This window comes from Barbus barbus (assembly GCF_936440315.1).
Source record: "Barbus barbus genome assembly, chromosome: 21".
Lineage (NCBI taxonomy): Eukaryota > Metazoa > Chordata > Actinopteri > Cypriniformes > Cyprinidae > Barbus > Barbus barbus.
Window position 1 is genome coordinate 10,868,740 of NC_136749.1, and position 26,685 is coordinate 10,895,424.

At 41.9% G+C, this 26,685-nt stretch overlaps 1 protein-coding gene across 1 annotated transcript; it reads right to left on the reverse strand.

The window, feature by feature from the left end:
- Positions 1 to 189: 189 nt before the first annotated feature.
- On the reverse strand, positions 190 to 25,046 carry jazf1b (JAZF zinc finger 1b). Its single transcript, XM_079445614.1, has 5 exons — positions 24,859 to 25,046; positions 9,412 to 9,484; positions 5,844 to 6,040; positions 5,146 to 5,315; positions 190 to 2,186 (listed from the first exon to the last, which is right to left on the reverse strand). Exons 1-5 carry the CDS (start codon positions 24,971 to 24,973, stop codon positions 2,010 to 2,012), a joined length of 732 nt encoding a protein of 243 aa, XP_079301740.1. The 5' UTR covers positions 24,974 to 25,046; the 3' UTR covers positions 190 to 2,009.
- Positions 25,047 to 26,685: the final 1,639 nt, after the last annotated feature.

Here is a 26,685-nt window from a genome sequence, read left to right on the forward strand (position 1 = left end):
CTATTGTTACAAATATTCCCCTGCTACTTATGACTAGTTTTGTGGTCCAGGGTCACATATCATATAATAATAAATAACAAAAAAATTAAAAATATTAAATGGGTATATAATAATTTTTCTCTATCCTGATACTAAAATTGACCATGAATCCACATTCCTGGAGGAAAAAAAAAAAAAAGACAATTTTTTAAAACGTATCAGAGGCCATTTTAATATATAAAATGTAACCAGGTTTACATTTATGAAGCAGCTTCTTTTTTTTTTCTTTCAGTTTTGTTGCAGAAAATGTCACCAGTTCCAAAACAACCCCTGGTGTCTGACTTCATTACATGTAGGAACATTGTTGTCCAGAAACTTAAGAAAATATAATTTAAAGCACTCACATTGAAACAATACATTAAGTACACAATATATCAAATACTTCCCTCTGTACTGGCAGTGTAATACTGTTACAATGTTGCATCTAAACCGATACTGCAATTCCAACAACATTAACGTCCATGCAGTAATGTCATAATGAGTGATTGGCAGGCCCTGATCTGGCCGGCATCTCTGGAGGATCTAGCGACTTATCATCTATACCACACACAAGTCCAAAATCAAATCAAGTACCTTTCTGATTCAAGGTACGAGTCCACACTTGAATATCTTTGGGTTGTGACTCTCCATCATCCCAGTGACCCCATTAGGGGTATAAAAGTCACACGGACACACCAGAGACGAGCCAGAATCAGGATGAATACACAATCTGAATCACTTGGCTACACGTATACTGTACTGGAATGCTGTGGTGTACCACAATTCAAGGCAACCAGTTTCATTAATCTCACATCTAACAAGCACACTGGAGGTATAGCGAAAGAATTAATTCTCTTAGCTAGAAAAAAAATAAAAGACCCTCAGAAAGAGAGACCTCCAAAGCGTCATATTAGTCCTTGGAATTTCGCAGCTGACTTGCAGAAAACATTCTGCAACTTGTTGGCAATACAAAATGCCCTAAACAGGTTGGCAACTGGTCACTACAAAGTGCTTTAGGTTCTTCTCCAGATCGCTGAGGAGTTCTAGAACGGTCCGGCCACAGCAGACCTGGGAAGAGTGTAACAGCCTACTCTAAAATACTATCAGATCAGGATTATGGTTTTGAAATGCTGGCGATTTGTCACCTGAGAGTCATTTGGTGCTATAACTCAAAACTTTTCTGAGATTAACGGAAAGGTGAAAGCACTACCGAAAACTGCACATCTATAATCAATCGATATCATCATCTCTGAAGTTCGGTTGAAAATATACAAAATAAAACTTAGGAATAAACTATAGAATATAAATCTGACTATGAAACTTATAGAATATATAGTTATATGCACAATCTGTAGCTGTGAATGTTGCTTATACGTGGTAGATAAACATTCAGACTTTTCAAGCCTTTCCTATCTTTCGTTTCTCTCACACAGAGACTCGCGTTCACTCACGTGAGGCCGGTTATCTAGTCACGATTCTCTCCTTCCCAAACAGACTCGCAATAAGCACCTAGCATCAAAAAATAAAGATGAGGAAAATAAAAAGATTTAGCAAATGTGCAAAGATACAAAACTGTGAAATACAAATAAGCAAAGGAAATAAAAAAAAAAATAACAGAATTAAAGCATGCAATTCAAAATGTAGTGTTTTGATAGATGGTTGAATCAAATCCTCCTTATGGAGGTACGGAATGATACAGGGATTCAGGAGTCTTCCTTGAGGAAGAGGAATATAAAAAGATTAAAGTTTCCTCCTCATGAGGAGTGGAATGAAAAGGGAGGTGAAAAAGTCTTACTCTTGAAAGAGTAAAATAGAGAAAGACAAACTGTCCTCCAGACAAATATGTTTTGGATGTACTCCAAATAAACTGAGGAGAAGACGGGTCAAAGTCAGAGTTAATGGACAGCCACGGCTGCTGGTGCAGATAGATGTGGAGGTGTTCTGTTTGTACTGTATATACGTGTGTGTGTGTGTGGGGATGTTGGCACTCTCTACTGCTGCATCTTGCGGATGATGTCGGCAGAGACAGGGGGGTGGAAGTTGATGGTGTGGTGTCGAAGCCCCTGAGAGCTTTTGTAGCTTTTACCACACCGGCACTTGAAGGGCTTCCGAACGCGGATCTGAGTGCGGTGGCCGTTCTTGGCGTGGTACTTGATACCATTCACATTCTGCACAGAAGAGCGGAAACAAGAGGATCATTGTTTAGGTTAGACAATTATTGACTACACGGGAGGAAAAAAAACAACTCGCTGCTGCATTTAGATTGATTTTATAGTAAGTCTTGACTGGTTCACAAAAAGAAGTGTGATTGAAACTTTAAATGAATTATTAATATTTTAGTTTCTTTATACGGCATCAATTGAGTCTGAGTTGAGCTCGCCCAGGACCTCCAGGGGTTCCTGTTTGTAATGCCTGATCAGATAAAAATGTATTTAATATGAACATATTCAAAGATTTTTTTTAAATAAACTAATTGTAATATACACATAATAACTAATTAATATTTTATTAATACTAAACAATAACTATATATATATATATATATATATATATATATATACACACACACACACACACATACATATACACTATATAGATAGATATTATATCTAATATTATTATTATTATATTATTATAATAATAATAATATTATTATTACTAATATATAATGCCATTTATAAAAATAAATAATATAATTTATTAGTACTACTAATACAATATATATATGTGTGTGTGTGTGTGTAAAATTACATTTATAAAATGACAGTCAAGACATTTATGATACAAAAGATTTCTATTTCAAACAATTGTTCTTTAGATGTTTTATCATGATTTCCACATAGTTGTCAAGTAGTACAACTTTTTTATTATTATCAATGTTGTTGTTCAACACTGATAAAACGTTTCTTGAGCACCATATTACAGCATAGAATTTTTTAAAAGTATTATGTGACACTGAAGCCTGGAGTAATGACTGCTGAAAATTCCATTTTGCCATCACACAAATATATTACATTTTAAAACAAATTCAAAATTATAATAATATTTCACAATAGTTACTGTATTTTTTGTCAAATGTATGCAGCCTTGATTAAAAAAAAATAATAAAAAAGTAACATTTGCATATAGGCTAAGCTAGCAGGCTAACTGGTTAATGCTAGCTAAGCTACAGTAGTTTTCTGAGTATTTAGCTCGTAATACATAAGCTAAAAAATCTATAAAATATATATATACTTTTATAATCTATGGAAGACAATGTCTGTAATAGCAGTTCAGATGGCAAACATCATGAAGTGAGTTTCTAATCAGGAAGTGAAAATAGTACATATTAAAAGTACTTTCAGCCAATGAAATCATTTTGTGATCCTAGATGAACTCAGTTCGGCACAGAGGATGCAACTGCAGCTTACACTGTGCAAACAAACATTATTTCACAATTCACTTCAGTTACTACAAGTTTTGAATTCCATATTACATTATAACATATGTATCAATAATCTAAAGGCAAACAAAACGATCTGTGAGTAAAAAAATGCACTTTAATAATTCCAGACATATAAAACATCCAGTGTTGTGTGAAATAATGAGGAAAACCATCAGCTGCTTGACAGCAGTGGAGACCAGGCACCCACTGAACCCAAATAAACCCAAATCTGAGCCACATCTAACAGTTCATCTGAACATACAGAGACACCCCCATGGCTGTCATCATCCATTTCCTCTCCCTCTTATTGAATGCGGCTCTCACAGGCTGCACATCATTTATCTCAGCGGCCAGAACCAGATGGCAGTGGAAAATCTCATAAAACACACAGGCCTTCAGTGGACTGCATGTATGCCTTTAAAATGTATGTCAAGCTTCCAGTCCTGTCCCCATTACAGCTCTTAGTGTTAATAAACTCTGACTGCTAAACAGTGAGAGCCCAGCATTCACTGTTTGATCATATTTGTGCCACTGCTGATTTGCTATTGTTTATGGATACACAGGTGTGCTGTATACCTGCTTTTTAGTGAATGAAATCCTAAGTAAACAGCTTTAAATAATGTGCTAATAGATTTGGGGTTGGTAAGAAATTATTTTATTATTTTAAGTGAGTGAAGTGACATACGACCAAGTATGGTGATTCGTGCTCTGCATTTAACCCATCCAAAGTGCACACACACAGCAGTGAACACACACACACACCGTGAACACACACCCGGAGCAGTGGGTAGCCATTTATGCTGCGGCGCCCGGGGAGCAATTGGGGGTTCAGTGCCTTGCTCAAGGGCACCTCAGTCGTGGTATTGAGGGTGGAGAGAGCGCTGGGCATTCACTCCCCCCCCACCTACAATCCCTGCCGGCCCGAGACTCGAACCTTTGGGTTACGAGTCTGACTCTCTAACCATTAGGCCACGACTTCCCTTTTTATTATTTAATGATATACATACTACTGTTCAAACGTTTGGGGGCAGTACAATGTTTTTAAAATAAATATTTTATTCAGCAAAAGATGGATTAAAGGTGAAAGTAACGAGTTTTGTTTTCTTTTAAATAAATGCTGTTCTTTTTAACTGTCCATTCATCAAACAATTCAGAAAAAAATCTATCAAGGTTTCCGCTAAAATATTTATTGCTAGTAATTATAAATGTTTCCTGAGCATCAAGTCAGCATAGAATGATTTGTGAAAACTCATGTGACACTAAAGACTGGCTACAGAAAATTCAGCTTTACCATCATAGGAATAAATTAAATTTTAAACTATATTAATATAGACAACGGTTATTTTTAATTTTGTGATTAAATAAAATCAGCCTAGGTGAGCACAAGAGACTTTCAAAAATATTTTAAAAATCATATTGTCCACAAATTATTAAACAACATATTATAAAAAAATATAAAGTATATTTAAAATATATGAATTAAATGAAATGATAAAAAATTTAATTAAATGAAATATAAAATTTAGAATGATTTATAAAATTTTATTAAATTAAAAAAATTGAAATTTTTCATTCAAAATATTATATAAAATTATGGTTTTGATAATTTTTTTTTATGGTATCAGGATTTCTGTAGTTTTGAAAACTATTCACAAATCTACAGTGAGCAGAAAAATTTAAGTAGATATTTTAAGCCATTTTACCTTGTATCTCTTTTTGCAGCCAGGCACGGGACAGGCGAACGGTTTCTCATCACCGCCGTTCATGCACATGGAACTGAGGATGGATTCAGAGCTAATGGCACTTTCGGTCGTCCACGACTCGTCACTGTCAGACTCTTCGTATTCTGCTTCCTCCTCATCATACTCGCTGCCTGAGAGTACAGAACAAATAATCATTTAGTAATTGATCATGTTATGACACATCAAACCTTTCAGATAATTAACCACTACACCGCTAGAACAACAAAACAGCATTTCCCATCAGCCACCACAGCAGACACACAATAGCTTTCAGGAAAACTGGTACAGTTATCTTTCTCACAGTCCTGTGCCCAGCAAGCAAAGCATCTGCGTTTTATGTGAAAGAATCTGGAAGGCATAAGAAGGTCTAAGGGTTAATGCACATATAGTATGATACAAGCAATTTGGAGACTATTTAGTTTCTGTTCCAAACCCACACAAATAAAATGCTTAAACTTTTAATTGTGGGAGAGAGAGATCACATGTTGCTCTAGAGAGGGCCATGGGAAACTGCAGCGGTGAAAAAAAACAACAACAATGTGTGACTCACAATGTGATTATTGGATTATCTATTACAACAGAACATCAAACAAGCACTGCAGGTTTCATGGAGTTATTACCAAAATTCATCTTTCTAGGAAACATAATAAGCATAATACCTGTGGGGGTGCTGCTCCTGAATGAAGACGAGGGGGTGATGGGCGGAGTCACGGGCGGGGTCAGGTTGCCGCTGTTGTGGCGAGGGGGCGTGGCCACACTGTTGCGTGAAAGGCTGCCCGTCAGTGAGAGTGATAGCTTTGGCTGAACTTTCTTCTTCAGAGACTCGTGCTCCCGCCGTGCTGTATCTGTCATAAACCTAGAGAGGGAAGTGAACTTTATTAGATGAAGTTCTTAAACTGATTTACAACAAATTATAGCAAACTCAAAACAAAGACTTATTGCTTATTGGGAAGCCCAAACATGTAAAGTAACAGTCAGAAACTAAAATACTCTAATCCAGCCACACAAACATCAGTACATTTGCCATCATACTTTCTGAGCAATTAATTTCCATGACTTTTCTAGCTGTTTGTTATTGTTGGATAAAACAACAAAAAAATTTATTAAGACTTACCAGTCGATTAAATTTATTCACTACAAAAAGCTACTTGATGTTTCTGGGACAAAAAAATAAATAAAAATAAAAATCCAGCCCTTTATCTATCCAAAAATACCTTGATAAGATACAGTCTCAGTGAGCACAATGTAGCAATGAAAATGAGCTGGCAAAGGAATACATGGCTGCTAAAGGAAAAAGCCTGTGGCAACAAAATGGAGTACATTTGGACATGTATTACACACACAGCAGCAGACACCCATGGAAAATACTTTAACCTAGTGCTGTTTTTTTTAGGATTCTGATGGTTTCACAGTTTATCACGGTTTTTCCCTGACTGGTTTTCTGGTTTTTCCTCCTTTATATGAATCAGAATGCATGAAAACAGAATGGTCTGACCTTAGCTTTGTGAAATTATCCTACATAAAACATGCCAGCTCGAAACAAAAACAGCAGACGGGCTGAATGACAACGCAGATTCATTCTCTGACAGCGGGTGTCGCTTATGTAACAGCAGCGATACAGCGTTTTCATTGGTTACTGCCGGAAACAAAGCAGTGCTGCGCTATTAAATACCACATTACTATGCATTATATGGAGGTAAGATGAAAAGAAAGTTCCCTTCAGAGATACATTTATATAACCCCTCACCCCCAATTCAGTGTAGGATTTTGTTCCAATGTTTCGCACAAGGTGAAGTGAGTGTGCTCTCCTCTTTGCTACTATTGCTGCAGTGAATATGATGCAAAACACATTCACACACTTGCATCAAAAAATAGGAAGTCCACAAATCAGTATGTGAATTCTTGCAATGAGATTTGCACTTTTGTAGAATATTTTCTTACATATTTTTCTTCTTGGATGCTTTTCTAGCACAAACACAAGTACATAACGAAAACGGCTTGAATCTATCATCCAACACTACTTTAACCAACACATAAGCCAATATCAAATTTTGACCTACTTGAGGTTAATAATCATATTTTTCCACCAATATATTAATACATTACATTAATACATTCATTTCCCTTTTTAAATTCTCAATAAATAAATCAGCCAAGAACTTGAGTATTAGGAATGGAAAGGTGGGCAATGATTTTTTTTTGGTTCATCAATGTACACCTCTGTTTAAAAGCTTGCAGTCAATAGTGTTATTAAGATTTTCATTTAAATAAATGCTTTTTTTTATTTTCTATTTCACAAAATATCCTAAAAAAAGTTTCATGGTTTCCACAAAAATTAAACAGCATGAACATTGATGATAAGACCGTATTGGCATATTATGTAATAATATTTCAAAATATTACCATGTACAACAGCATAATGTTTTTGATGTATTTTTGATCAAATAAATGCAGTCTTGTTGAGCATCAGCGCCTTCTTTCAAAAGCATCAAAAACTCCAACAGATCCCAAAGTTTTGAATGGTAGTGTATCAAATAGGAGGTTAAAACTGGTTCAACTTTATTAAACATTGTTCCTTATTAAACAATTGTTCCTTTCTATCAGTTGCACTCCATCTATCCGTTTCTGAATGCAAGAATGTGTCCTGTGAGTACATCCCCCAATTCTCTCCAAACAAGAGTGATGTGCATGTACAACTGATGTCCCAAATTTAACCATTCCATTGTAACCATGAAGTAAAAATGTGCTTTTAGTTCTCAAATACCGTGCCAAACTGCAACTCCTTCCTACAATACAAATGAACCAGCTGTCATATAAGTCTATCTGTTATGGTTCAGCTGCTTCAGTGAGGTCTAATCCACCTTACAACAATGCATTCACTCCAGTTTATTTTGTTGCATTATAAAACTGTCAGTAAATGTATGTATTAAAGCATAAATGTTCACACAGACATTATTAAAGCTGGTGTGGCATTAACAGATTATTAACTGGTTATCTTTAACCAGAAGCCATATAAAGCAGTAAGTGATGGACAAAAGTGTCTCTTTGTTATGCAACAATTTCCACCACCATTTGGCCTATTAAAGCTGTTTAACACTGGAACTGCTTTCTGTCTCTAAGCTCAAAGTATTCCTACACAAACCACATTCAACAGAGTGAAATTGAGTGTATATGATGACTTGGGCGCTGGTTTGAAGTTCATTAAAGCTTCATAAACTGACCAGATCCCTAAGAGGATATAGAGGAGGACTTGACCACATGGCCGTTTGCCAAAAACTACAGAATCCCGGAAAATGCTGGACTGTTCTTAGATTAATTTTTATCATTTGGTTACTTTTGTACAGTTTCAAGGTTGAAAAACCCAAGTCTAATAATCGCCTGATTAATCGCTATTTTGCTATGCATAGCCAGCCCATCAGGGTTATACATTGTATTTTTATTGTAATTTTTTAATAAATATATTTTAATTTATTTTTTATTTGTCAAAGTCTTAGGCCATTAGTATTTTCACCAAAAATAAAAATTCTCAAACTCACTCTCATGTTGTTGTAAGTCTGTATGAGTTTGTTTCTTCTCTTGAACGCAAAAGATGATAATTTGAAGATTCTGTGTAACCAAACAGTCGCTGGTCCCCATTGACTTCCATAATATCGGGAAAAAAAATACTATGGATGCCAACGAGGACCAGAAACGCACATTGGTTACAAACATTCTTCAAAATAGCATAAGAAAGAAACTCACAGGTATGAAACAACTTAAGGGTGAATAAATGATGACAGAATTTTCATTTTTGGTGAACTATCCCTTTAATGTTTAACATGCCATATTATTGTGTTTTATCTTTATGTTTGCATTTTGTTTTTAATACATGGTGGTGGCGAGCCAAAAGTAATTTACATTGTGGACAATAAAGCAAACAAAACTAAACAAACTGAAATTAAATTTGACATCTGCCAAAAAGGACACCTGCTTTCACCACTTAACAGTAAACAGGAATGTAAAATTCCTATTATCAAATATTTTAGATTGAGTAAATGCTGTGGAAAATACAAATGTTTTTATTTATGAAGTAAATAACAATACATAATACATTCACACACATATCGATGAACTAGATCACTCTCACTCTCTCTATACAATCAATAAAAACATTTGTACATAATACCACAACATTTAAAATCATAATTTATTACACCATAAAATCGGAATGTCTCATGACTCATGTACCTGTTAATGTAGCTGAGGGCGACATATGTGGGCTGCTGCAGTTCCTGTTTCTCCAACACACGAGGATCTGTATCTGAACAAAACAGAGAGATGAATAATTCACTAGACTGACATAGACACCACAAAAGAACAACCAAGGGGACTTTGAGGCTTTAAGGGTTTCTGTAGTATAGCAATAAACTCTAACAACATACACAAAAAGAATATATAGCTAAAACTCTTTGGGTGACAGCAGTGTTGTTTACCTGTTTAAATCTGCGTCACCGCAGAGAGTCATTTTGTGGCATCAGAGTCAGTGAGTTTGTGGAAGCTTACATGTCATTGCCAGAGTGAAGCTATTACTCACTTTATTGTTAAAGTCATTGACTTTCAAACTCAATAGTAGATTCTGCCACACAACATGTACACAATCACTTGCAGATGGCAATTAACTCCATTAATCAAGTTTTTTTAATTAAACTCTGCTTAGTGGCAGAATAAATCAGCACTTCTGCATGGGAGACAGACCGGACTGGGCTATGGAGAGCGTATCCAATAGCTGTTTGGTAAAACTTAAGACAGCCATTTGGTTAGTGTCACACCACACCACACTGAACGAGCTCTCTGCCATTCCTCCCAGATGTGCTCATTTTCTAGGCAGGGCCACCCAGATCACCCTCCAACTGGATCCAAATGCCCGCACGCCAGGGCAAAGATGGTTTTATGTCTGGTTTTTAGTTGCGCATATTAAAGAGTCGACTTCAGAAATAAAGATATCTGTTTTGGGGCTGTTTTGTCAAAACGGCCTCTGATTCTATGCGGTCAATGCTGTCACGAAGCAGCACCACTGTGGACTACGCTGCCACCTTGTGGCGCATGTATATATATTTTTCTAAATTACAGACATAAACATTCTAGGTTATTAGAGTTAGTTTTTTCACTTACTGTTATTTTAGAATACATTTGAACACAAACCGGCTAAAATGTCTCTAAACTGCATCTCGTTGCCTGAAAGCACAAAAATCCGCTTAACATCCCAACACTGTAACGTCCCTTCTGTGGTCGGCAGTGCCCGCATACCAGCAGCTCTGCCAGGGTAATGGTTTTCAGATGCCTGTCTCTCTGGGCATTCTCCAACACCATTAACACAAGCACTGCCAAAACACAGTTTCATCTAATGAGCCTCCCCAGTGCACCCCCCTGTGATGCATCTCAATGCCTCTTTTTATGCCTCTGCTGTGAGTAAACATTTCTTTCTGCCCCGTTTAACCCAAAACATATTTGTCTCAGCTCTTCGCACTCCGCATGTCAGAACTGCGATTCTGGCCAGCGTGGCATTATCACACACTCATTCTGGGTCAACCACCAGGGCTTACTGGGCATGCGTACATCAATACAGTGTCATTTTTGTCACACTGAACAACAATATTTACTGTATTTGTATTATTGTAAGGCGTAGGTTTGGGGTAGGTGTAGATGTTAATAAAACAGAATGTGATAGGTAGCAAAATTAAATTGTTATGGAAAGATTTTGCGTCACTTCCGGCCGTAGCAGTATCCCTTCTAGCCACAACTCTGTTCACACCAACACAAATGATTTTCACAAACGATTTGTCTGTTCAGACCATGGGGTTGAGTGAGTGAACATGCAGTTTCAGTCTCTGACAGTAGGTGGCGCTTACAGAATAATAGAAATATGGCCCTTACAAAAATTAACCATGGCTTTATTGTAGTAAAAGTGTAGTAATCATGTTTTTTGGCATATTGATTACCATTTGTATAACCACAGTTCCCTTCCAGGAACTTCGAGCTGCGTCCGGAGACGCTATGGGAACGCCATCAGCGTAACCGGCGCTCTGAATATTTTATACAACCAGTCTAATGGATGGGCGAGGCGTCACGGGCGGGGTGACGTCACGACCAGGAAGTATATAAGCACGTGCGGCGGAGCCCACGTCAGCTTTCTGTCATTCAGCAAGCGCTCTGTGTGTTGTCAGTCTGATTCTTTGTCTTGTGAGTCTTATTTGGTGTTGTCTGTCTCAGAAACTAGGAGAAGATGCCTAAAGCAAAGACGAGGGGCGATCCCAGATCGCGTTTCAGGTTGTGTGTTAGTCCCTGCCCTCGTTACATCACGAGCGGGGACACACACAACCTGTGCGTGGTCTGTTTGGGTGCGGAGCATGCGGCATCGGCTCTTGAGGGAGCTGATTGCCTGCACTGTGAGCGGCTCCCGCTGCGCACACTCCGCACCCGGAAGGCTCTCTTCGAGAAGGGAGCCTTCGCGAGCCTCCCACACTCGTGGGGCTCGCAGGCTGATCTGGCTGGCGGGAGTGAGACGGGTATGTCTCTATCTCCTCCCGTATCCGCCAGATCTGGTGTCCCGTCTCTCGGGGAAGCGGTTACTTCCCCCCGAGATGAGGACTCAGAGCTTCGTCTATCTTCCTCCGAGGAGGTTGATGTGACAAGCGTTGAAGAGGTTGCGCCGCCTCTCTCGCCCCAATACGAGGAGCTATTAGAGGTGGTAACTCGGGCAGTGGCCAAGCTTGACATCAGTTGCCCCCCCGAGAAAACAACTGTGCCGCAGTCCAGCCTGCTGGACGAGCGTTTCCTGCACTCGCGGCCGCCACCTCTGCGCAGGAGCCTTCCTTTTTTCCCCGATCTCCACACCGAGGTGTCGAGGTCTTGGGTGAAACCCTATACATCCCGCCCTTTCATTCCCGCGTCTGATTACTACGGTAATGTGCGGGAATTGGACGGGCGTGGATAAAGGGCGATGCCCCGGATTGAGCAGACGCTTGCGGGCTATCTGTCTCCTTCCACGGCATCATCCTTGAAGGCTCCTACCCTGCCCACTAGGCCTCTGCGCACCACATCATCCCTAGTGGGCAGGGGGTATGCGGCAGCAGGACAGGCTGGTGCGTGTCTGCACACGATGGCTGTGTTGCAGGCGTACCAGGCCAAACTGCTGAAGGAGTTAGATGAGTTCGGGGATGTCAGAGCTGATGATATCTCGGAGCTCAGGAGAACCGCCGATTTGGCTCTCCGCGCCACCAAGGAGTCGGCCCGTGCTATCGGCCGCTCCATGGCAGCTATGGTGGCAGCGGAGAGGCATTTGTGGCTGACCCTGTCCGATATCAAAGAGAAGGACAGGGTCTGCCTCCTGGACGCCCCGCTTCAGCCTTCTGGCCTGTTCGGCGACGCTGTGAGCACCGTCGTCGACAGGTTTCAGGAGGCCCGCAGGCAAGCGGAGGCGTTTCGGCGGTTCCTCCCCCGCCGCTCTCTAACTCTGGAGGCTGCTGGGCGGGAGCAGCCTCCTCCGCATACCAGCTCCTCGCACAGGGCTGCGCAGAAGGAGAGCGTCGCCTCTCGTGCTCCCCCGAGACGGAGCCGAGGGCAGCGGCGCTCCGCGCCGGGGACTTCAAAGCCCAAGACAGACCTGAGGGATGTCTTGGCGGCCAAAAGGTCCGCGGCAAGGAAGTCCTGATGGGCGAGCCCCAGGACTTCGGAGGGCGACCCCTACTGGGGTGGAGCGGCTTACACCGCGGCTCACGGTGACCGTCTCCCCTCGGTGCCCTCCGGGGATTTGTCTGCCAACCCTGCAATTCCAGGGCACAGCAGGTCCCAGCGAGCATTATTCTCAGGTTCTACCGCCTGTGGCTTCAGCGGGCCTGAGGAACTCGCCTCAGCCGCCAGATTACGCGTCTCCTGTCGGTGCACCGCAGCAAGACAGCGGTCTGGCCGCTTCTCTAACACCAGAGGTCAGTCTCGAGAGACTGATTCCCTTAGTAGATCGTTTGGCAGCCTGGCAACGGCTGCCGAACGTGTCTCCCTGGGTCCTGCGGACGATAGAGGCTGGCTATTCCATCCAGTTCGATGGGCCGCCCCCGCGGTTCAACGGGGTCTGTGTGACTACGGTCCGCCCCGAGCAGGCTCTGGTCCTGGAACAGGAAGTCAACACTTTGCTGAAAAAGGAAGCCATAGAGTTGGTTCCACCTCACGAAGTGTACACCGGCTTCTACAGCCGGTACTTCATTGTTCCGAAGAGGGATGGAGGGCTGAGGCCCATACTGGACTTGCGTCTCTTGAACCTCTCAGTCAGACCGCTGAAGTTCAAGATGCTGACGGTCAAGCAGATCGTCAAGTCTCAAATCAGGTCAGAGGACTGGTTTGTCACGATAGACCTCAAAGACGCCTATTTCCATGTGTCCATCCTCCCTTCTCACAGAAAGTTCCTGAGGTTCGCTTTCGGGGGCAAAGCGTACCAGTATTGGGTTCTTCCCTTCGGCCTAACACTCTCACCCCGCACTTTCACCAAGTGTGTGGATGCGGCTCTGGTCCCGTTGCGACTGCAAGGCATCCGCATACTAAATTATATCGACGATTGGTTGATTCTTGCTCAATCAGAGCAGTTGGCAGTTCGGCAACGAGATGTCGTTCTTGCCCACATGAAAGATTTGGGGTTAAGACTAAACGCCAAGAAGAGTGTGCTTTCTCCAGCTCAGAGAACCACTTATCTAGGCGTGGTGTGGGATTCGACCACGATGCAGGCTCGTTTGACCCCTGCTCGGATCGAGTTGATCCTCACGGCAGTCAGGAGAGTGCGAGAGGGCCAGCCATTCACTGTCAAGCAGTTTCAGAGGCTGCTCGGGCTCATGGCAGCTGCGTCCAGCGTGATTCCTTCTGGCCTGCTGTACATGAGGCCCCTACAGTGGTGGCTCAAGACCAGGGGGGTCTCCCTGAGGGGAAACTCGCTCTGCGCTGTCAAGGTGTCACGGCGCTGCATCCGTGCCTTAGACATGTGGAGGAAACCCTGGTTCTTGTCCCAGGGCCCGGTTGGGGTGCGGTCATGAGTGGCCACCCTGCCCGCGGTCTGTGGAGTGGTCGCCACCTGACGTGGCATATCAACTGGCTAGAGATCCTAGCTGTGTTCCGTGCTCTCAAGCACTTCCTCCCAGACCTGAGAGATCGCCACGTGCTGGTCCGCACCGACAGCACGGCAGTGGTCTCTTACATCAACCACCAAGGAGGTCTGCGGTCGCGCCCCTTGTACAAGCTGGCACACCAGATCCTTGTGTGGTCCCAGGGCAAGCTCCTATCACTGAGAGCTGTGCACATTCCTGGGTATCTCAACGTTGGAGCAGACATCCTGTCGAGAAAGGGGCCGTGGCCCGGGGAATGGATGCTTCACCCCCAGGTGGTGAAGCAGATTTGGAAGGTTTTTGGCCAAGCACAGGTGGACCTTTGCGACTCGAGAGTCGGCACAATGTCCCCTTTGGTTCTCTCTAGCTCCTCCAGCGCCTCTGGGACTGGATGCTATGGTACAGACCTGGCCGAGGCTTTGTCTGTACGCCTTCCCCCCGATCGCTCTGCTCCCGGGAGTTTTGGCGAGAGTGCGCCGGGACGCGGTCAGCCTACTGTTAGTAGCGCCGTTCTGGCCGGGCCGAGTATGGTTCTCGGATCTGATTTCTCTCCTCGACGGCACCCCGTGGCCGGTACCGATCAGGAGCGATCTCCTCTCACAGGTCGGGGGTACCCTTGTGCACCCCTGCCCGGAGTGGTGGAGGCTGTGGGTGTGGCCCCTGAGGGGGCACAACTCATAGCTTCCGGTCTGTCAACCGAGGTTGTCGAGACCATCCTCCAATCCAGAGCTCCCTCTACGAGGAAACTGTACACCCTGAAGTGGAAACTCTTCACTTCATGGTGTGGGGACCGCCAGCTCGACCCAGTCAACTGCCCGATTCGCGCAGTTCTGGAGTTCCTGCAGGCCCGCTTCTCCACTATTAAGGTCTACGTGGCAGCTATCTCTTCGTACCACGCCCTTAGTGGTGGCCAGTCAGTGGGCAGACACCCCCTAGTTACACGTTTCCTCCGCGGTGCGCTGAGGCTGAGGCCACCGGTACGACCCCGTGTCCCCTGGCTTAACCATGGTATATGTAGAGAAACGTACCAGGTTACGTATGTAACCCAGGTTCCCTGAAGGGAACGAGAGCTGCGTCCGGAGACGCTATGGGAACACCATCAGCGTAACCGGTGCTCTGAATATTTTATACAACCAGTCTAATGGATGGGCGAGGCGTCACGGGCGGGGTGACGTCACGACCAGGAAGTATATAAGCACGTGCGGCGGAGCCCGCGTCAGCTTCAAGTCGTGAAGCAAGCGCTGGCAGGGATGCCGGAAGTGTGGCCCGAGACGCAGCTCTCGTTCCCTTCAGGGAACCTGGGTTACATACGTAACCTGGTACGCTTCTCTACATATACCATGGTTAAACTATGATACCAAAACCATGGTTACTTTGTGGTTACCATGGTTTAACTATAGTAACCATGGTTTCTTGGTTTTATATGTGGTAATACCATGATACATTTTCATAGCGCTATAATGTGTTATTTGTGAATTAAGATATTCTATTTTTTAATTAATATCCTTATATTTGTTTCAGTATTTCCCCCACTTACATCCACTTGTCGAAAAGGAGAGAGTCAAGTGGCATTTACATGTTTTCAAACAGCCATTCAGAATTTTTTTTATTTGCCATGCTTTGCTTATCAAACAACACCAAATAAAAGAGGGCAGGGTTCAGAATCTTCTGCTATTTGTTGCTTAGAAAAATAGTCACATACTAGTTACATAGTAGGTTTATGTAACCGGAGCAGCACTGTTACAAAAAAATAAAATAATAAAAAACCCAGTCAGACTAGACTCTGAACAAACAAAATACAGACTCGACGAGATGTCACGCTCTCCAGTCTCCTTTAAAAAAATGCAAATTCTACATACAAGACATCCATAATGTAAAAATATGTAATGTACTTCCAGGGCCGTCCTTTGGGCGGTGCAACTGGGGCGATTGCACCGGGCCCCGCGCTTTGAGGGAACGTGACTGCGAATCGAAACAAGGGGGGCCCCGCTCCCTACCTCGCACCGGGCCACGCGTCACCCTGTCTACTTCACTTTAATACAATGCTGAAATTTTTTAGTTCAGCTAAAAGGCTACACAGTCTTCTATTGATCACACATCTTGACACATGATACAAACTTGCAGTTCACCAAATTTTGGAATGTAGCGAAATTTGCACAAGCTTGCATTTCCTGTTCATGCCCCACTGACATTTTAGGGGTTGACCATTATGCTTAAGTTTTTTTTTTTTAATTGTACATTACCATACAATTCATATTGTATGAATTTATACAAAAACACCAGATTGTAAAAGTATGTTTTCTCATGACTGAATTGGGTGACAGCACTGGGAAAACATAACTTTATTTGGCAATTTTGTATTAATTTGTTCAATCGGAAACATTCAAAAACATACAATTTATAGTAAAAAGTAAGCAGAAAGGTCCATCCCTAAACATAACCATCACTGGGGCGTAAGCAGATGATATGAAAATGTTCGAATTAGATTGAACAGATTTTTCACAGACATTATATAGCAGTATGGGGTTGGTTTCAGTCGCCATTTGAACGGTGGGCTTCGTGAAGTGCAGGTATGTAGGTGTGTCGTTCCATGTCGGTTTATTGTTTAAAGCTTTCAGCTCGGCCTGCACCTCAACTAAAGTGTTTCATTAGCATTGATTTAACTACTGCGAGAAAGACCCCACACCCTTCTGCCAAACACACACACAAAAGATGCATTAGGCACCACGCTGTTCCTGTGCCAAGAAAAAGGAGTTTTGTATGTGTGCATATGACCCGTGCAGGGGAAAAGCCCCAGAAGAAGAGAAACAAGAAGAGCTGCATATAGTCACACACACAAGGATCAGTCCGCACACACACTCCGTAAATCACACATAGAATTGCCCGGGCTCCTTAGAGCCTGAAGTCACTAACGGGCACCAGAGCTGCTGCCTACCAGGACCCCATTACAGGGAGAGGTGGTCCACAAGTACACAAACAGGTGGTCTACCATGGTGGTCTCTCTCTCTCACACACACAGGCACATTATTTCACTACTGCTCAAGACTTAGAAAGACTTTCAGTTTGAAGAGATCAAAGGAAGGGTAAACAGGTAGAGTAAGAGAATACCCTAATAATAGACAGATAGGTAATTGGTTAGATCAATTAGGCTAACAATTATCTGCATTATCTTTGTTTAAATTTCAAATCAGCTGACATCTTTGCCCACATGTTTTTAATATTTTAGTGAATGAAAGAGTTCACTCAAAAATGAAACATCTGCCAATCGTTTAATAATCCTCATATCATTTCAAACACATATGACATACTTTCTGTGGAACATAAAAAAATAAATTTTGAAGAATGTTGGTAACCAAAACATTCGACTAAAAAAATAAATGTTTGTTTAAAAATGTATGTTCAAATTTATCTTCACTGAAGAAAGTCAAAAAAGTTATATGCTGTATAACATATTTGCATATCAATATTATATTATGGACATTTAAGTCGCCTTGCCCTCTAGATATTGGTACAGGCCATTAAAAAATATAACAGTCAACTATTAAAAAATTCAACAGATTACCAGCAAAATATGCAATTTGAACATGACAAGCAGTATGATTTACTGATGCAGAGATATTAAAATGATGCTTGATAACAATGAAGCGATAATTATTTGCATGTTATGGCTGATAACTGAAATAGACTATTACAATTGTGTACTATTTTGTTTAAATAATAAAAAAATAAACAAACTATTTCAAAAGCAACAAGTGAATTAACAACTTCATAATTTTCAGTAGTAATATGGATTTTTATTTTGGGGTTTTGCATAAGATTAACAGTTTTATTGTGTGAATGAATGTAAGATGACACCAAAGGCAATCTAAATGCAAAAATAATAAGCATGCAACATTTTATTTCCTATATTGACACAGGCCTAAATTTAAAATTCCCCGTATCAGTGGATAACTTATAAGGTACCAATATATCATGCATAGTCTATCAAACTGAAAACACGTTTCAGATCCACACTCTTGCACTTTTTGCAGAAACTGATTGTGTAGTTGTGTGAATGTGTTTGTGTTGTCTTGCACTGGCTGCATTTTTTGGGCCAGCTGGAGATCTAGCCATTAGAGTATTCTCCACACATGCACTGTTTTTTCCCCACCCACAATCCTCTTTATACTCTACCAGACAAGACTCCACCTACTTTTTTTCCTCAAAGCATTATGGGAAACCATGTTGCCAATATTGTGATATATTTACACCAGGCAGAGTGGTTGCATCCTATGTGACTAAAAGAGGATAATTATTCCCTTCAAAAATCTGTTGAGAGATAAATCACGCTGGATTACATCAGCAAAAGCACTCCAGGATCCAAACAGCACTAGTAGCTTCTGCTATATAACCTCTTGTCATTCAGAAAATACAACATTTAGCTGCTCCTTTGAGCATGGGTGGTCTTGTACAAGGGAACATCACAACACACACATCCAAAACACACAGACACACACGTTCTAAATCAGTGGCAGCCCCCTGCCACGGTTAATCCAGGTAATATCAGCTCTTCCTGTCATTAGCTGGCCTGTGCTGGGTTTGGATGGAGGGCTGGGAGGGAACAGGGGGTGTTGGTTTGAGGTAATTAGGTCCACCAGGTGCAGCTCTAGGGGCACCAGTCACGGCTCAAATTTATTATTTCCGTTGAGATTTTTTTTTTCCAGGCCATTCCAGGAGCCCTCAGTGTGGTGAAGCTCAGAGGTTCATTGTTCAGAGGCCTGCAGATCACCCCTGTAGAGCTGACATCTTGAAAGCAGAAGACCTCTGCAGGGTTATTATAGTTAACTAAAACCATTAAAAATAAATGCTAACTGAAATAAAATAAGAAAAACTTTTATTTTCATGTTAAACAAAGTACTAAAATAACTAAAATTACAATTGAAATAATAATAAAAAAAACAATAATAATCAATTCAGCACATGGTGTAAACTGTATTTTTTTTATGATAGTCTCCAAACACCAGGAGGATTTAAGCTAGCTAAACACTGTAGTCGCAACTACAATAATTCTGTGCGCTGTAACCCATTCAACTCCCTAAATCATCTCAACGTCATATTAACACATTTAATGTGAAACCCTCGGAGGCCACGGCCTGCCAGTTTTAAATTCACGATTTTAAGAGCTGGAAGTCGAAAAAGAATCGCATAAATTGTCACATCCAGCAAGAGTCTCGGAGGGATCTTTTTTCGTTGCTTACAGAACCCATATGCACAAGTACGAACACTGTTTACACTATTTACACTGTTGCCATCGTAATACATATAACAATCAAACCCTAGAGAGCGTTTTAACCACAAACTCGAATTTGCTTGAAGAATTCAAAGGTGATAAAATATTACAACCTTAGAACTTCACAAGCTCATTTGCTGTAAGCAATGAGGCCTGTCTGCAACATTTCTCCACCCGACCTCGCAAATCTCCACGCTGTTTTTCTGGTAGCATGCCATCGCCCCCTATTGGTCACAAGAGCACCTGTCAATGAACCCACCTCACCCGTTAGAATGTGAGCTTTGTTTAGCCGGGCGTTAATTAAAGCAGAGAATGTTTTTAGCAGCAGGTCCCCAGATGAAGAGGAAGAGAGGCCAAAATCCACCATCCCACTTTGTAATTAGGCTTGCTTCAGGCCTATGTGGGGCCATGCCAGATTTCACACCTCACCAGGAGCAGGGATGTGGGTGAGGGAGGGGTTCCATGGGACACTAATTGCCTCATTACTGCGCAATAAGTCACTTTAGCCACACTCTCCTTCAGCTAACACCCCCGGACACAATCAGAGAGTAGAAGAGGTATTAAAACAAGCTCAGCTCTGGTCAGCTGCCTGGAATTGATCAACCTCCATCTCATCCGATCAGAGAATAGGACACCACGGAGTGTTGACACATTTAGTTTAGATGTAAACATGATGGTCCTGAGGGCAATTTAACCTGGTACATAAATCCTATGGTGAAAATAAGCTAAACAAAGACAGGCAGCCTAAGGCTATCAGTTTTCAGAGCGACAGGTTTAAGAGTGCTGAATGGAAGGCAATGTTTTTCTAGGTCATTTTATTTAGTTAGAGTGGAGCTCTTGTGTATTGCCATTGTGGCAACAAGGCCTCCATTTTGTATAGTAATACAAGCATGCGCTCAAACATTCAGACACAGCAATACCACAGCAAACACACACACAAAAAATGCAATTCAGCCATAGTGGAATTTAAAGGGCTACGCAGTAATGTTTTGCTAATTAAAAAATCTTTACACTCAAAGGAATGAACGCTTTTGGGAAATATCATTCAAATTTTGTCCACTCACATGTATACGTTTTCTATAAAAATCTTTTTTTTCTCTGTCTACATCGCCCCTCAGGAGAGCTGCCATGTTGACATAAGATCAACTGTGTCATAAAATTGACAAGAGTTACCACTACTAATAGTATGAATTGGCAGTTAGCGGTTAATAAACAAACTTCATTCATCCAGGCCAACAGGTGTCAGTATAAATTCCCATTCCTATTCGGATTAATAAGTGCCAGCTAAACGTAAGCCAAAATTTACTGGCTGCATCTGAAAGCTTATACAGCTAACTTGTTGCCTCGTCGACATATCAGCTGCTTTCACACAGTAATACCAGTAAATTGCCATAAAATTACCAGAATGACTTTACCGGTATATACAAAATTGCGCTGTTCACACAGACAATGATGTTACATCTTTTAACCAGTAAAGCACCATTAATACATTAATTTCAAAATACCGGTAAATTATGTGATATTATTTGTTAATATGGAGGTTTGTTAATGTTCACATTTATGCAGCTGCTTTTGGCCCAGAGACATCGTTTTAGACGACTTCAAACTGAACTACACAGCGCGGAGCAAATGCGTCACCTGCGTCAGAGTAGGAGTAGATGTCTTACGTCAGCATGTTCTGAACTTATACGTGCTCATGAAGGTAATCTCGTTCTGCGTTCACACAGAGCACATTACTGGTAAATTACTGGTAATGTTACAACTTCTCATACCAGTAAATTGCCACAACGAATATAAAGGTATTTTTGAAAAGGTCCAGTTCACAAATGATCTCTTAACGGTAATCCACCGGTAATTTACCAGTAAAGACTTTATTTGTGAAAGGGGCTAATATCTTTGCGGGAAGATCGCAGATTCTACCCAAACTAAAAAATCCCGTCATCCATCTAAAAAGCTCTATGACCAGAGACATGCTGATAAATCAACTCATCAACTTTCAGTGCAAGGCTTATCATGTACCATTGTCAATTCCGCTCATTCCTGTTGAGTGTCCTCAATCTGGAAACTCATGTGCGTGTCAAGTTTGAGGAGAAGGGGGCAGGAGAAACAACTCTCTCATATATTTCGAATGTGGACTGCAGCACTCATATTAACCACTAGCTCTCAATATTAAATACCGCACCTTTAATATTAACAGGAATGTTGGGGCACTTACCAGCTGGTGGCACCTTAGGCAACCGCCTAGGCTGTCTATGCCTAGAATTGGTAAAACATGTAATCACTTTGTGATTCCACTTCAGAATAATAGCACAAAACTGCTCATAGGGTGCATGGAGCTGAACATTGGTTGGGCCTAGCGGATGCATTCAAAATAATACATAGCAGTGTAAAGATGAACATAATTTGTGCAACTGCATTTTCTCTCAAGAACTAGGTCAACTGCAAATGATTTAAAAGATTATGCAAGGTTTAGTATGCAAAATTTTCCCTCACTATATCTTCAGTACGATCTTTATGACCTATATGTAAAATGTCTAATTTGAACACAAGCCATTAGCGCCTGCATCTGACACTTTAAACTACAGGAAGGCCTAAAACAGATCAAAACAAAATTACATGTATTATATTAAAAATGCTTAAATCTATACTATTTTAATTCCACGCTACTTTATCTAAATAAAATAAAATGGATTAATGAATCATACAACAGTAATAATAAAATTAATTGAATACTAATCAAATACATAAGTAATTGATGCCAATAAATCAATCGTTAATATCTATAACTGACACTGGTACTGCTATATTGTGCACCATTAAATCACATAATTCTGAAAATGCTTCTGCCTAACATAAATTCAAAAACTATGCAAACAAGCAAATCACGCTTTCAAAAAGTGATGCATTCATGGCAAATTTCAGTCTGTGGCAGAGTATCTGAGCTGCAGAGTGTGTTTGGAGTGCATATGGATGGCAGAAAACACCTCAGGCTAAATCGCTTGACTGGACTGATGATTTCCACCAGCTCTCCAGACAGATCTCCCTCTCAGAGGCCAGCTGAGCTAACAGGGAATGTCAGTCAGCAGGGGAGAGAAGGGAAGGGGAGGGGGTCTCTTTGTCTCTAGAAATCAGGTTTCTTCTTACAAATTCACTCCATGCAGGCTCTTGCCAGGGTCTATTGTACAGGTAGTCCAACGGTGTTAAATTACATCAGCAGAGTCCAGATCCAGCCCCCATTGACTGAGATATCCATCAGCACTAGAGACTGAATCACCGACCGTAATGAAAGAGGTATCATGAGAGCATTTTGATTATGACAGATAGGTATGTAATATACTTTTTCAGGTGTGCTCAAAGTAAACCTGCATTCCATCTCATGCTATGCTTACATTTTTGGACTTCAGTCATCTTGTGTTTACTTTTGCTCCATTTCTGAGTCCAACAGCCAAAGAAACCAGAAAGCACTGTTGATTTTGTGCGAAACCATAACAACACATTTAATTTATCACACTTTACAAGCACACATCCATACATTTATTTCTGCATTAATATAGCCTTAACACTTATAGTGATTCAGTGGGACAATATAGTGAGGCCCTACACATCTGTTCTACTGGATATAAGTTCTGCAGGCTGGGACTCAAAGGGATTCCTGACCCCAGTGCGACCCCTGCTCCAGAATGACAACAAATCAGACCCTGATAGGCACCAGTGCAACCTTATGACCTACATCTGCACTTGTAAATAATACAAACCAAAACCACTATAAAGTGAGGTAAAATGTGCCTTAATTTAACCACCAGTGCTTCCGGTTAAATAAAAAATAAGCTGGACAAAATGCAAGTCAGTGTAGGAGACCAGAACTCAGTTGTTGTTGTTTTTTGTTTGTTTGGATATGGATTTATGATATAACACAGGATATTATAGAAGCCAATTTCTGACTTCTGACTCGAGAGTAAAAAAAAAACAGAAAAAAACAATTCAAAAATAATTGTTTCTTTATATATTAAAATATGCTTAAACTGTGTAATTGTGACCTCTTTATTTGATTTCTACACAAAGTACCATTCAGAGGTTAAAGCTAGGTCATATTATTATTATTTCTAAAGAAATTAATACTTTTATTCAGTAAGGATGCATTAAATTGACTAAAAGTAACTTTTAAAAAGTTACAACAAAATATATTTCAAATAAATGCTGTTATTTTGAGAATCCTGGAAAAAATTTATTTAATAACTGCAACGTTAGTTCTCACAGTTATGATTTTATATCTCACTTTACTTTATTCAAACTTAATTTTATAAATTTGACTTTCTTATAGTGTGACTTTATATCTTATAATTATGAACTTTTATCTCGCAATGTGATTGTTTCATGTAACTGTGACATTGTTTTTCTAATTGCAACTTTATGTCTCATAATTTCAACTGTGTATCTTACAGTGGTGTTACATAAATCTCCATTTCCCATTATTATTATTATATCTTACAATGTGACTTATTTTAACCTTTAAATTCTTTAATTCTTAAAACCTTTCATTCCTTTTTTATTTTTTTATTCTAAGAAAACGTTGGAATCTTTGTGACAAGACATCTAAGATCTGATAGCTCTGAAATTCAAGACACCATAGTGTCATATGTCATACAGGACATTGTAATAGTGGATTAACACATACAAACCATACTCATGATTCAATAAGTGAACACATAGTTGCAGTCATCTGATCCCATTGCTTTTGTGCATTTAGTCATTTAGCATATTAATGCATTTCTGCCATGACCATTGTACATTATGACGACGCACAACGTTAATGATCATGGTCACCCACACGTACCGTATACCTTTAGCCATATTAAGGAAGCTCTTGTGCTGCATTAGCTAATACGCATTTAATCACTTCTGGGTGGAATTTAATCTGCTTTATACATGCATTTCGTATTCATGAGCTGCTCTGAGCTGGTGAGATGGACACATCTCCACGAAGCTCCGCGTCTGCGGGCCGTGCGCAGAAAATAACATTCCTACTGCAGCACTACCGCTTGTGTTTACGCGTTCAGACCATGTACCAGTTTGAAGCGGCTTAACGACGCCCGAACGTGTTCGTATCTTGTGCTATCAACACCTAAAATCGAGCAAAACGCACTGAAATCCCATCGCTTCACCACACCTAGCAACAGCGCCGCTGCGACGCAGGAAGTGAGTGTGACTGTGGAGCGCGCGAGCCGGCCATTGCTGCGCGCGCTGCAGCGGCACAGATTGTGCTTCCGCGAGTGCACTTACCGATGTGATTATCCTCGATGTGCACGATGAGCTCGGCCAGCGACTCGAAGTGCAGTCCGCAGCCCCCGAACTGGCAAATGTTGGAGAAGAAGGAGGCAGCGGCGATGCCTGTCATGGTCTTTGCTACATTGAGGAGCAGCAGCACGGCGCGAGCGGAAAGGAGATCGTGCGCACGCACGCACGCACCGTCAGACAGACAGACAGCGGCGGCAGCAGCTGGAGCAGCGCAGCACGAGAGAGAAAGAGAGGACGGCTCAACACGTCATACCTGTTGATGTGAAAAATACTGCACTCTAGTCCTGCTTCATAAGCCATTGTGCGTGTCTTTATGGGTGATTCTTCTATTGTATGGGTCAAAATTATCTACTTTTCTTTTATGCCATAATCATTAGGATTATTAGCTAAGTAAAGATCATGTTCCATGAATAAATTTGAAAATGTCTTATCGTAAATATATCAAAACTTAATTTTTGATTCGTAATATGCATTGCTAAGAACTTCATTTAGGCAAGTTTAAAGGTGATTTTCTCAATATTTAGATTTTTTTGCACCCTCAGATTCCAGATTTTGAAATAGTCTAGTTGTATGTTGGCCAAATATTGTCCTATCCCAACAAACCATACAATAACGTAAAGCTTATTTATTCAGCTTTTATTCATGTATAAATCTTAATAATAATAATAAAAAAAGACCCTTATGACTGTCACGCTGCTCTGGGAGCAAGGAGCGAGGAGACACGGAGAATCTTGAATGAACAATGTTTATTTAAATCAACTCACAGAATGTGGAAATCGGGGAGTGGACAAACAATACAGGACATGGGAGACAGGGAGACACAGGGCTTAAGAACACTGGGAAATCAACGAGGAAGAACAGAAACAGATGAGGAGTAATTAAACACAGAGCTGGGGACTAATGAACTAATAACTACAGAGAACGAGGACAGGAACAGGAAGACCAAATATGGGCACGAGAGGAGGGGAAACACAAGACACATTCTGACATTACGCCCCCACACCATCCAATGAGGAGGGGGGTGGGCGCTCTGGAGGCCTCCAGGGATCATGGGGCAGGGCTACCGGCCACCAGAGCGGCGCCCATTCCGGGAGCCATGGCGGGACAGGGGACTCAGGAGGCCATGGCGGATCCGGGGACTCGGGAGGCCATGGCGGGACTGGAGACTCAGGAGGCCATGGCGGATCAGGAGACTCGGGAGGCCATGGCGGATCCGGGGACTCGGGAGGCCATGGCGGGACTGGAGACTCGGGAGGCCATGGCCTTATTTTTTCAGGCAGCCAAGGCGGGTAAAGGGGTTCTGTGGCCTTGGCCCTTGGCCTGGCCACACAGGCCGTGACCCTATAGCCCCCCCCCAAAAATTCTCTTGAGGAAGTTCCCCTCTGGGAGCCATTGAGGAGGAGCGGGCACTAGGGGGTGATCTGATGGCAAGGTCACTTGAGGGCGCTCTGGAGGAGCGGGCACTTGAAGGCGCTCTGGAGGAGCGGGCACTTGAGGGCGCTCTGGAGGAGCGGGCACTTGGAGGGCGCTCTGGAGGAGCGGGCACTTGGGGGGCGCTCTGGAGGAGCGGGCACTTGGGGGGCGCTCTTGAAGCGCGGAGCTGGACGGAACCAGCGGAGAAGCAGGAGAGCTGGACGGGACCAGCGGAGACGCGGGAGAGCTGGACGGGACCAGCGGAGACGCGGGAGAGCTGGACGGGACCAGCGGAGACTTAGGAGGGCACTTGCGAGGAGCAGGCACCGGAGGGCACTTGCGAGGAGCAGGCACCGGAGGGCACTTGCGAGGAGCAGGCACTGGAGGGCGCTGTCGAGG